Source organism: Gymnodraco acuticeps, unplaced genomic scaffold (assembly GCF_902827175.1).
Source record: "Gymnodraco acuticeps unplaced genomic scaffold, fGymAcu1.1, whole genome shotgun sequence".
Lineage (NCBI taxonomy): Eukaryota > Metazoa > Chordata > Actinopteri > Perciformes > Bathydraconidae > Gymnodraco > Gymnodraco acuticeps.
In genome coordinates, this window is record NW_022989903.1 from 306,539 (window position 1) to 320,451 (window position 13,913).

General features: G+C 43.6%; 1 protein-coding gene across 1 annotated transcript; it reads right to left on the reverse strand.

Annotated features, from left to right (window-relative positions):
• Window positions 1-5,428: 5,428 nt before the first annotated feature.
• On the reverse strand, window positions 5,429-8,009 carry LOC117540384 (tripartite motif-containing protein 16-like). Its single transcript, XM_034207044.1, has one exon. The coding sequence runs from the start codon at window positions 7,972-7,974 to the stop codon at window positions 6,307-6,309; it is 1,668 nt and encodes a 555-aa protein (XP_034062935.1). The 5' UTR covers window positions 7,975-8,009; the 3' UTR covers window positions 5,429-6,306.
• Between the last annotated feature and the right edge of the window lie 5,904 nt (window positions 8,010-13,913).

Sequence of the window (13,913 nt, forward strand, 5' to 3'; positions counted from 1 at the left end):
TAAATGGCACTTCATATCAAAAAGGTTGCCGACCGCTGAATTATACTGACAGTCATTGTTGTTAAGCCCACGCCCTACGTCAGTCAACAGCACCATACACTGCAGCATCCAAGACGATTATAATGTTAAATCAACACATCTGTTAAGGTTAATATAACATTCATAAAGGTCAAAATGATTGAGGAACTGTTGTTTTATAATGTCATGGTTTTAACTGTATAATAAACCGACGAGCTTGTATGGACCATTTATTGTCAAAATGTCTCAAAAGTGTTTGCCATGAGGGAAAAGTGTGTGTTCCCCCCCTCCCATCTTTCTAGATGCTAACGCTTGAACAAAAACCATTTAAATTTCACTTAAAAAGAACAATAAATAGAGGATAAAAGAGGGGGTCATTCGTTTTATTTTTTACATTTAGGCAAACAAGATAAGCCAAGACTGTCACGATCTGTCTGTGTTGTTGTTTTGTCTTGTCTTTTTCTATCTTTGGACAGAACTTCTGTCACGGTAGAGCGAAGGAAGCAGGACCCAAATGCAGATTAAACTGATACACCTTTATTTCAAGGATACCGAAATAGAACTAGGACAGACAGAACACTCACCGGTGAACACAGTCAACAACAAAAGACGAACCGACAAAGACAGACAGAAAAACCAGAACTTAAATACACACAAGACTAATCACACAAACAAGACACAGGTCAGGAGGGAGGAGAAAACACAGAGGCACCAGGTGAACACAATCGGGTAATCAGGGAGGGAAAACAGACAGAAAGCAACAGGCAGGAAACGGGGGTGAACAATTTACAAAATAAAACAGGAAACCCAAAGATAGAAAAAGATAAGACAAAACAACAACACAGACAGATCGTGACAAAGACACAGTGATGCAGCCGAAAGCTGCGAAACATACAAACTACACCAGTGTCCGAAAAGGGGGGGAGCTTGGCTGCCCTAAAGAGGGGGGGGAGCTCCCCTGAAGGCCGACTGTTGAGATAAATAGGGGGAGCCCAAAAAAATCATGGGAGCCTGCCTGCAGACCTCCACTCTCAGTACAGGAAGGCACGATTCTGACGAACACGTTTTTTCCCCCGCCCCCGCTCTATTCTTTATCATCATCATCATCATCATCATGTTATAGTGATACAGTTAGTTTGTGTTAGTTTATTGGTTCAATACAGCATATATCGAGCACTTTCGTTGATGTTGAAGTACTAGTACTATACTACTATAGCCTACGCCACTTTGGGGTCCCGGGGGGAGCAGCTGGCAGCGAAGCAGCCCAGATAAAACTCTTTCTTCATTGTTTGTTGTGTATTCAGTCAAGCGGGTCAAAGTTACAAAGCACTTCACATCTTATTAATCGGCCTAATTTTACTTTACCAGTGCAGTAATAAAGTAATCTGTAGAAAAGCACCGTATTTAGGTTAGCCTTCATAGTAAGGCTACATTAAATGTTATAATATTCATCGTGTCCTTTCTACTGTATATGCATATATTCCTGTCTATTGCTTTCATTTGTATTTAATGTTATTGTGTTTATACTTGTTTCCACACATTTCACAATTTGGGATGAATGAAGTATCTATCTATATGATATCCATCTATATATGATATCTATCTGCCTGCCTGCCTGCCTGCCTGCCTGCCTGCCTACTAGTTGTTTTGTCATTGTATTGCTCTTTACCGGCACCTGCAGAGTACAGGACTTTACATTGTACTTACAATTTTACATTGTAACTTTGACCCACAACAAACAATGAAGAAAGAGTTTTATCTGGGCTGCTTTGCTGCCAGCTGCTCCGAAAGTGGAGCATAGCCTGCACTTCAACATCAACGAAAGTGCTCGATATATGCTGTATTGAACCAATAAACTAACTGTATCACTATAACATGATGATGATGATGATAAAGAATGCATCTAACGTTCCGCTGTTCATTATAATAAAAAAACAGCATTAAACAAACCATCATGCTCTTACTTTGAAATCATGCGGAAAGTCGTCATCATCAGGCCATCACGTGGTTTCCGAAAATCACCGAGTGACACGAGTAGATTTTAGAAAAGACCGGCGGAAAATATGTCTCAAAATTCCGTGTGTGTAAAAAGACGATCCACGAGCAGAGATTTGAGATCCACGAGCAGAGATTTGAGATCCACGAGCAGAGATTTGAGATCCACGAGCAGAGATTTGAGATCCACGAGCAGAGATTTGAGATCCACGAGCGGAGATTTGAGATCCACGAGCAGAGATTTGAGATCCACGAGCAGAGATTTGAGATCCACGAGCAGAGATTTGAGATCCGCAAGCGCATTTTTGGTCCACAAATACAAAATGGATTCACAAATGCCTGATCGACAGTTGTAAATGTTAAAGAGATATTCACAGATCTTTTTTTTATTTGTGAAGCTATTTAGCGTATTTGCAGATCCGTTTTACACTTGCACATTTATTTGTGAGTTTGCAAATCTTTTAAATGCATTTGTGGTGTTTTACATTTACAAATCACTATTTACACACATTATTTTTATGTTCACACAAATAATGATGAGACATATCTATGCCCATAGGGCGCAAACGAGAGAGCTGCAGCGAGAGCCAAAGTCTGATCATTGAGAAAGAAGAAACAAGAACTGCAAACAAAAACCTGTGAAAACAAAGAAAAAAGACTTATAGTTTACATGATTACACAAATGATTTGTTTGCAGCTTATTGTTTTATTTTTTAAATGTATTTTATTTTTGCTTGATTCAGTTTTTTTTCTTTTAAACTCATAGTTTTGCTTTATTCTGAAAAAGTGTTGCTTTATCTTTATGATACAAAACTAATCCCATAGGTGTCTGGGAGTCCTGTTAGGAGGAGGAGGAGGAGGAGGAGGAGGGCAGAAACTGGCGCGTTAGCGGTCCTTGGTGCTGCACAAAACATAACATAGCGCCACACTTTTCTACACTGTCAGATCAGTCTTACACTAGACCTAAACATGAGTCACTTACAGTTTTCAAGCTGGTTAGCCGCATGTCGCAGAAGGTCTGCCAGCGCCCTTCCAGCCGAAGCCATTATTAGCGAGTTGCCGTGGGTGTACTGTACACTGTACACAGAATGTACAGATGTGACTTGCCACGAATCTCTTGCTTCTGCCTGGCTCCAACAATAGACCTATCGCTAAACCACGCCCCAAATAGAATTTGTCCAATCATATCACAGCGAAAATCCCTCCTGACAGAAAACTCGGACATCACCAGAAAAGCCAAACCAAAACCAGACGTCTGTGATCGAAACCACTGTGAAGAGTTCAGTTTCTATGTTTATTATCTAGCTAATATCTGATGGTGAAACGCTGTGCGTGGGGTACCTGTAATTTCGGACACCAGGTACCCTGAAAGACTGGATGGAGGAGTATATTTCGTACCTTTTCCGAAGCCCAAAAGAAAACTCGAGAAATGCAAGCGGTGGATTATGCTGTGTCGTCAACCACATACACAACTGAATGTGAAGACAATTATCAAGGACACTTATGTTTGCTCAAAGGTAAGGTCAATTCATAAAGACATCATATTTGACGGTATGTATTAGAAACGTAGACCAAACTATTAGTTTGCTAACGATTGACTTTGACTGCCAACTAGCTAGCGTATATCCAGCCCAGCTAGCTAACGTTAGCTGCCAACTTGTTAGCCAGCTAACTAGCTACAGTGTTATCAACATCAACGTTTGCTGTCTGACTTTTCGTCCTCGCTAGTTAGCTGGTGTTTTTAGCTAACTTTTGCTAACTGTCTTTTCACCTCAAAGCACTTCAGAGATGGGAAGCCAACTCTGGAATATCAGATCCCATCCGGGCTCTCGTGTGTGCTGCTCCGAAAAGACACAGACCCTCACCCAAGAGAAGGTAACGCTACAGTCAGCCAGGTGCATAACAGTGAAAATGATGACCAACAAGGACAGTTATAGTTATAGATTTAATGTAGTGACCACCACTGCTAACATTCAACATCATATTATCATTTCAATGGTTACACAACAGTCACCACTACACACGACAGGCAACAAGATTAGATATTTTATATAAAGAAATACATGGCTACCTTTTTACTCTTGCTTTTAACTGTTAACTTTCATCTGCTGTTGCTTCTATTAGCTCTTGCTTCTATTTTAATGTTATTTTAACTTGAACTCCCCCCGCGGCCATTGTCAAGAGTCATTCACGGTCGGCTTTGTTTGTCCGAGTTTTCAAAGGGGGCGTGGCTTAGCGATAGGTCTAATTGGCGAATCTTGCTTCAGACTGAGGTTAGGACCGCCCACCTCATTAGCATACGGACACATAAATACATAAATAAATAAATGTATGTCGCGTAAATGTAGAAATATATGAAAGATATATAATAACGTGTGTTATGTTTTATTTTCGACTTTTATTTAGTTATTTATACATTGGTGTATTTATTTCCATATTTATTTATGCATTTATTTTTTTATTTGTGTATTTATTTATTTGTGTATTTATTTATTTATTTACGTATTTATTTATTTATTCCTGTATTTCTTCATACATTTATTTAGACATTTATTTATTTATACTTATACCATGTTCCGTCCTCCATATCAGACCAAATATGGCTTCAGTCAATATCAAAATCGTTTAACTCTTCAATACAATACATTTCCCCATTCAAATGTTCACCCCTAGGGCTATGCCATGAGTAACACTAATGACAGACTTGAAAGACGCATTTTGAAGATAAAATGACAACTTTAACAAACAAAGTAAGAAGTATCTGACTTTCCTTATGTCTTTGTCCACTGCCTCAAATGATCTCTTGTTACAGGAGGCACTTCAGAGACAGTACATTATTTCAAAATAAAAGCGTTTTGTGTAGCAGTAAACCCAATGACGTCATTTTGGGTGACTGACATTTATTTGATATTATTTATAATAATTTGCGTTTTTTTTCCATTTCAGTGTTATATGTAATGCTTGTAATGTTATGTAAATATGAATGAGATTTATTTATTGAAAAACAAATCTTTTAAATGAAAACTATAGGCTCCACTTCCATGTATGATCAAAGTGACAAGGCAGTTCCTTGAACTTGGCATTTTAAATAAATTGCAATTTATGTATAAAACCATTTTTTATTTAGTACCATTGCAAAGACAATCTCTATTTAGAGAGGAGAGCAGATTTAAAAAGGGTTAGCAGAGCGCTATGATAGGCTCTTGGGAATAGAGCGAAGTGATTGGTTAAGCTGGGGAGTGACGCCCCGATCACTCATTGAGAGGAGAGAGAGTAGCAACATGGAAATAGTAAATGAATGAGTAAAGACGGTCTTCCTGGTTGAACTTGTGCTGAGCTTCATTTAGTCTCAGATCACTTCCACATGTTCTCCATCAGCTTCGTATGGCACCTTGGACACAAGAAGAACATCCTGTTTTTGTTTTTGAAAGACAAACCTTTATTAATGATCCAAACATTTCATTTAATCACACATCCCATCAGTAAAGTCTGTTCAATGATTTCATGATCAGTCTCACTTTCTCCACATGAATGTGTTTCATCTCAGCTGTTTCAAACAGAGTCAGACATGATTTCCTTATTGATTATTATCATGATAATTAATGTTCTATAAAACATCAGAGTACCCACTTTCTATTTGGATAACAACAACAACAACAACAACAACAACAATTCGTCTGCAAAACAATAACTGTAATATTATACAATGTATTTCCCGAGCAAAGACTCTAAGCTATTCCCAGGAGAATAATGAATGATGTACTTATTGATTATGATCATGACAGGAAGTGATATCATTTTGAATAAACATGTGATGATGAAATAAGTGTTATAACCATCTGGGAACTCATGTTTTAGTTAATTCAGCAACAATAACATGGAATCTGTCAAAAAGAATACATGTGATTATAAATGCCTCTATTGTTTTAGAACCAGAATAAAATGTGTAGAATAAAAGAAGCTCTGCTGCTTTCTCTCTGAAGACTCGTGCACTACAAGAGAAACAACAACATGAATCAAAAGAAATATCCAACACATATTTAGAGCCAAGTTTACATATCAGTTCAGGTGAACAAGGATCCTCCTGAGCAGTGACAGCCTCCATGGCTAACCAGACACAGGAAGGAGCCGGAAGAAAGTCCAGCATCTACAGAACAACTCGTGAGAAGATGTTGAAGCCCCGCCCATCATGTTTGATTGACAGCTGATCTCTGCAGGGAAGACATGGACGATCAGCTCTGATGGACACACGGTGAGTTTAAGAAGTAGAAGAGTTCCTCCAAGGACTTCAGGCTATTTGAGTTTACAAAACTCAGCAGTGTCTCCACATCCATAACAAAGCAAAACTCCAGCATGTAGCGGCTGAGTGAATGTGGTCTGCACTCTGTGGAGGAGAGTCATGGTTTCAGAGACGCTGTAGAAGGACAGAACACCTGCTCTGTGATCCAGGTACACTCCTACTCTGGAGGACAGAGGACCTGAGACGGGAGTGTTGATACTGTTGTAAAGAAATGTAAAACTGTTTTGGTCACAACTAAGGACCAAGGATTTGTCATTGAATCCAAATACACTTTCATTCCCTGCTCTGCTGATATTCTTGTATGCGACTGCTACAAAAACTCCTCCCCCTCTCAGCTCCACCTCCCAGTAACAACGTCCAGTCAGACTCTCTCTACTCAGGACCTGAGGCCAATCAGTGAATCTGTCTGGGTGACGAGAATAAGACTGATGTTGTGTCATGTATGTTGCTTTTCTGCTCCCCTCAGATAATACCAGCTGTGTCTCTGCTGTGTTTGGATCCAGAGTGATCTCCTGTGAATATGTTAAGAACTCAGCTCTGGTGGTGGGCTCTGCTGCTGGCAGTAAAACATCCACTTCAGTCGGTGAGACGTTTGTCCATTCCTCTCTCAGGACGTCCTGTAGTTTGTCTCTGACTGCTGACAGGGCCGCCGTCACGTCCTCAAAGTAGCTCAGAGGACGGATGTTGATGCTGGAGGAGTGTGTAGCTTCACTGAGGGCTGACAGTGAGGGGTAGCTGAGCAGAAACTGGTTGTGATCCTCTGTGTGAGACAGCAGCTTCAGCTCAGCGTCTCTCCTCTTCAGCTCAGAGATCTCCTGCTCCAGCTTCTTCTGAAGCTCTCTGACTCGACTCACTTCTCTCTTCTGCTGGGATCTGAGCTGCTGCTTCACATCAGAGCTTCTCTTCTGCATGAGACGGATCAGCTCAGTGAACGTCTTCTCACTGTCCTCCACTGCTTTATCAGCAGAGCCATTGACGGCCTCCACCTCCTGCTGAAGCAGCTTCACCTCCTTCTCTCCGTCCTGGATTCTCTGCTGGATGTTTAGTCGACTCCCCTCCAGCTCTCTCTGCCTCTCAGTCCTCTCTGCTGCAGCAGACACCGTGTCGTGGCCTTTGTGTTCGTCCATAGAGCAGAGATAACAGATACTCTGCTGATCAGTGCGGCAGAATATCTTCATCACCTCGTCGTGACGAGAGCAGATGTTCTCCTGGAGCTTCTTGGAGGGCTCCACCAGCTTGTGTTTCTCAAAGGCAGGTGATTCATAATGCATCTGGAGGTGTTTCTCGCAGTAAGATATAAGACACACGAGGCAGGACTTACAGGCTCTCAGCTTCCTCCCAGTGCAGACATCACAGGCCACATCTTCAGCTCCAGCATAGCAGAGATCAGCAGGAGCAGCTTGGAGTCCAGTCTTCTTCAGCTCCTCCACTAAAGCTGCTAACATGGTGTTTTTCAGCAGGACAGGCCTCGGTGTGAAGCTCTGCCTGCACTGAGGGCAGCTGTGGATCTTTTTCTCATCCTCTCCGTCCCAGAAGCCTTCAATACACTTCATACAGTAGCTGTGTCCACAGGTAGTCGTCACTGGATCCTTCAGTAGATCCAGACAGATGGGACAAGATATTAAGGTTTCCCGGTCCAGCTGAACTCCTTTCTCCGCCATTTCACCTCTCAGTAGCAGTGAGTGTGTGTGAGTTTCACTTCCTGAGAGCTGAAACTAGTGTGAGCTGTGATCTGAACAGCATGTGTGTGTGGGCGGTGAATGTGGCCTATCAGCTCTTGTACTTTACCCACATGTTGGTTAACCCCTCCTCCTCCTCCTCAGTGTGGCTCTGAAGGGGAGGAACCAGGAAATACAGAGTGGAGCTGGCTGTGTCGGAGAGCAGGAAGAAGAGGGAGGGCTTATCAGACTCTGACCTACACAGAGCCTCGGTTACAACCTCCTCTTCATTTGAAAATAGCTTTTAGTTGTAAAATAAGTTGGTAAACTTATAAAATCTGAAGGGGGTTAAATACTTGTTTCCTCCACTGTAAATGTATCGCCTCAATGTCCTGAAATAGCTGATTGATTTGATAGTTGAATGTACAGTAAGTCGTTTTTTTACTGTGTGTGTGTGTGTGGTGTGTGTGTGTGTGTGTGTGTGTGTGTGTGTGTGTGTGTGTGTGTGTGTGTGTGTGTGTGTGTGTGTGTGTGTGTGTGTGTGTGTGTGTGTGTGTGTGTGTGTGTGTGTGTGTGTGTGTGTGTGTGTGTGTGTGTGTGTGTGTGTGTGTGTGTGTGTGTGTGTGTGTGTGTGTGTGTGTGTGTGTGTGTGTGTGTGCTTTTAAATCTTTTCTTTTTACCCTCCAACAGATGTGTCTCAATGGAGAAGAAGAAACCTCAGATTCCTTGGAGTCCATCGAGGTGAGTTCCTCCGAGGAGTCGTCTCCCGCTGTGTCCCCTTCCCAGGACCCCCCCCCACAGGAACCCATCACAGAGACACCCCTACCTAACGTGATCCAGGAGACTGAACCTCCTTCCTAGCTACAAACTGCTGAACTTAGCGGAGAAAAGCAGAGAAGTGAAATGATTTGAATCAAAATGGTTACAGCTCAAATGCACTGACTTTGTAGAAAGCTTGAAAGTGAAATGTTAAACTGGAAGAGGACAAATAGTGATGAAGCTTAATATTTCAAAGACAAGTTGAAAAGGTAAACAACTACAGTAAATGTGTATTAAAGCAACCCTCCTGTGATATATTGCTATGCGTAAAAATATGTTTTAGTGAGGGAGGGGTCAGACTGAGTGAGGATGAACACTGTGCTTTGTTTCAGGAGGAAAACTCAGTTATAGGTTGCGGTCGAATCGTCCAAAAATCAGCTCCTATCGTCTATCCTTATCGTCTATTCCTTGACCTCTGTGTGAAAAGTCACGGGGTTAAGGGATAGTGGATAGGAGATTTCAAAAGGACTTAGGAGAAGAGACTGCGTTGCTTTGAGAATCCGACTGCACTTTCAATATCCAACGTGTTGATGATGCGCTTGCGCCAGCAGACGTCATAAATGTGCGTCTGCTGTTGTGTGGTAACTATGGAAACTACAGTTTTCTATACAGCGGAGTCCACCCCCACTCAAAATACCTTCAAGCGCCTCTGCATGCCTATTATGCGGCTTTCACACCAGCGCTTTTCCCTTTCTAGCTCTGAGCTAGAGCTTTTCTGGTTCAGCTCCGGTTTCCCTTTTCTGCTCCCGCTCTGTTCACACCGCCCAGAGCCCGACTGGTGCTGCCGCTGCTGCGTCATGACGTCACCGTTTACATCGCTGATTTGCTCCCCAACGGCATTACGGCGCTCACAACAACAACAACAACAACAACGGGGAACTGCGTCGGGTCGATGATCGTGTTGCTTTTAATCACACGTAGCCAGAATAAATTGAATAACGACTTCTCCAATCTTATACTTTGCTCTAGAGCAGTGCTTCTCAAAGTGTGGTCCGCGGACCACTGGTGGTCCGTGAGCGCCCCCTAGTGGTCCGCGAGTATATTGGTAACATTTCACATTTGAAATAAATAAATACATTTAAGTTTTCCGCATTGTCGCGGGAATATCTCCGCAATGGAGCGCGCTAAAGTTTCACTTTCGATTGCATGATATAGCCCAGCGCAACACCTTCATCCCACTTGCTGCCACTTGTTTGTACAATTTTCAGGCGATTTGTAATCTGTTCTAGAAAAACGATGCGATTTTGGATATTTGTGGAGTTAGGTGGTCCGCGAGTGTTTTTTTATTGGTTAAGTGGTCCTTGGTGTGAAAAAGTTTGAGAAACACTGATCCAGAGTGCCGTGGTTCATTGTTTATTAATGTGTTTCTGCAGCATTTACCGACCGCTGCAGTGCTGGCTGCTCTTCCACGGGAGTTTATTCTCCTCCGTTAGCTCCCGGTTAGCTCACACTACTGCGGCCGCTCTAAAGTATTTACTGTCCGACTCACACAAGCAGCTGATACATATCCCCAGTTCCCCTTAGCCTAAGTGAATGTGTGTCAGTCTGAATTGACGCTGTTTGGTATCACATCGCTGTTATGAAAGTTTCTCTGGTATAAAATGGGTGATGTTAGCATAGCAACCGAAACTAAACTGACTACTTGCTATTGCTATCCTATTGTGGCATAAACCGTTTTCTACAGGCACATTTTACTGGCGTATTTTTATTATGATTCTACTTGTGATAGTCGGACACGACAACCTGTGCAGCCCATGTATTGATTCCATCCGATAGCTGCTATAATACAAAACAAAACGTCTGCCTCTCTCCACAATGATCAATAACAGTGAACGGATGGTCAAAGTAAGGTACAAATAAACAGAATCACACGAAGCCTGGTTAGTGTTGCCTGACTTTATAAAGTGTGTTTATAAGCACTACTGCTTGTAGGCAGGCATGACAGTCGACCCATGTTCAGGGGAGGTGGGTTTAGTTTCCTGGACGCCTCGACGTAAGAGAGACGTAAGCGACGCCACCTCTTAGCTCCGAAGCTCTTGCCTCTAGACCGACAATTTTTTGGAGCTGGAAGTGAACCGGATTCCGGAGCTAAGAGCCGGCGCCGCTGCGGTGTGAACAGGAAAAACCGGCGCTTTTCAGGCTCCAGCTCCGAGCCGGAGCTGAAAAAGCGCTGGTGTGAAAGGGGCCGCTCACAGAAAAATCCACCGGAGTGCACCTTTAAAAAAAAAAAAACATAGGGCTCCCCCGAAAGCAAATGGGTAATCGAACACTGAACTACACTGTGTAGAGCTTTATAACACGCAGCATCACGATAACAGAGCCTCGACCGACATGACAGTACACTTTGTGAATATTATTTTACTGAAAGACAGTGCTCTTACCTTTAAACGTAAGCTTGGTCAGATGTCAGAGGCGAGTGTAGGAGAGGTGAGACCCGAACCAAACCGATACTGAAAGCAGAGCTCAGCGGTTACGGAGCGTCCACACAGCAGCGTGCGTTGACGCTTGGCGGTGGGCGTGTCTGAAGCTTGGGGATTTTTTGCGAGCAACGCGACCAACAACCAATCACATGAATCTCCCGCCCCCGACATACAGAGCAATAGCAATGTTAAAACGAAGTAAACTGGATATAAAATCCCCAAACAGGCGAAAACCTACCAGTTTCACCCACTGTCTCTGCCACCTCCCTCCATGCCTCGCTCCTCCGGTTTGTATCCCGGTAGATGAACAGAGACTGATCATTCAGCACCGGGTGATTCACTACCGCTATAATGAATTTTCCCTCCATTTTTTGGAATATGAGGAAATGACCTGCGTAGTCTCTCCCAGCATACACGCGGTTTGATTGGCTAGCGCTTGTACTGGCAGATTTGCATAAACGGGACTTCATTGGCTGACGCTTCTGCAGAGGCGCCAAAAGTTGAACATTGCTCAACTTTTGAAGCCAGCAACGCCAGCAACGCTCCACGTCGCTTCCCAAAATGCAGTTCGGCTAAAAGTGACGTCACCCCATTCAAAGTGAATGGGCAGAAGCGTTGGAAGCTTCAACGCACGCCGCTGTGTGGCAATTAAGGCCCCTACACACGGCGGCGTGCGTTGCCGCTTGGCGGTGGGCGTGTCTTGAGCTTGGGGAGTTTACGCGAGCAACGCGACCAACAACCAATCACATGAATCTCTCCTGTCAATTGCATAAAAGGTTTTACATGTCACACTTTATATGATGAACATTTATGACATTAATGCCTATGGTGCTATTTTACGCAACATTCCATGCTGGCTAAATACTGTCTATGCCTGCTAGCTGTCCATTCAAACGAAGTACACTGGATGTAAACTCCCCAAGCAGGCGAAAACCTACCAGTTTCACCCACTGTCTCTGCCACCTCCCTCCATGCCTGGCTCCTCCGGTTTGTATCCCGGTAGGTGAACAGGGACTGATCATAAAGCACCGGGTGATTCCCTACCGCTACGATTATTTTCTCCTCCATTTTTTGGCATATGAGGAAAGGAACTGCGGTCTGGCTCTCCCAGCATACACGCGGTTTGATTGGCTAGCGCTTGTACTGGCAGATTTGCATAAACGGGATTTGATTGGCTGACGCCTCCGTCGAGGCGTCAAAAGTAGAACATTGCTCTACTTTTGCAGCGAGCACCGCGAGAAAAGCTACGCTTTGCTCCCACAATGCAGTTCGGCGAATCGTGACGTCACCCCATTCAAAGTGAATGGGCAGAAGCGTTGAAGCGGCAACGCACGCCACCGTGTGTAGGGGCCGTTTGAAGATAAAATGAGATGGAGCTTTGTTAATCCCGTGGGGAAATTCAGTAGTTCAAACAGCAGCAAGGCAAGGCAAGTTGATTTTTATAGCACCTTTCAACACAATGCAATTCAAAGTGCTTTACAAAAATGAACGACTGCTGTACACACACTTCCTGTCTGCGTCACACACGCGGGACACAACTGACACATCGCCATGGAAACGCTGACGTGACGAACGATTGGACAGAAAACTTTGCTTTGACTTGAACTGATGAGACGTTCACTGACGCCGCCGCTTCACCACTGTTTGATTTTTTAGAGTTTATTTTCTTCTTGAAGCTTAGCTGCTGCTTTTTTAACTTCCTGCTGATGCTTTGTCACACTTTAGCCTGTTTTAATATTAATTATTCAAGTTTAATCCTCTGTCTTTACTTCTTACTGTTATTTCTCCTGAAAATCCACATGCTGAGAATAGAGATGTCTGCACAGTAAATGTCCTGAAAACGCCAGAGGTAGAAGAAGTATTAAAACCTCAAGTTAAAGTCCTGCATTCAAAATGTAACTTTGGTTAAAATACAAAAGTATTAGCATTAAAATATAACTACTAGGGCTGTTAACGCGTTAATAACGCGTTAACGCAAAAAAAAAATAACGCCACTAATTATTTTAACGCGATTAACGCATGTGCATTTTTTTTCCTCGGCCGCCCCGTAGTTTCAGAGCGCATCGAGTTTAAAATACCATCTACAAGCTGATGCTGACAGCCCCGCTCCTGCCGCCCGCTTGTGGCAGACCACACTTCCACGCTCACCGGCAGGCACCGACTGGCTATTGGGAGGACCGGGAGGGCGTGTGTATGTGTGGCCCGAGCGAGCGAGAGAGAGACCTTACGTGCATTGTTGTTGTTAGCATCTGGTGCTAGCTAGCTGCGCTAACAGATATAAGGAGCTGCTTAAATGAAAACAGAGGAGCGACATTTCGCCGACAACTGCGCCGAGCACTTGACTTTATGCAGGAAGCCAGACAGTGGGACATTGTACGAAAAGTCAGCACACTCAGCACGGATAGTGCGCAACATGATTGCAGTGTCCAGGCAGCTCCCGTTCGAGCATATGCCTTGAGTTGCACATAGCTCCAACGATCCATCTCTCTCTCACACACACACACACACACACACACACACACACACACACACGTATGCTTAGCGGCTAACCTGGTCGGGACCAGGTTAGGTTGCAGGCTAAGAGCTCAACTCAGTGAAAGCACTGCCTGCTGACCAATCAGAGCTCAGTGTGCGGAGTTTAAAGCGATCAAGTCATATTACAGGAGAAAGGAAATACAGAATAGCTGCCGTCGCAGGAAAGAC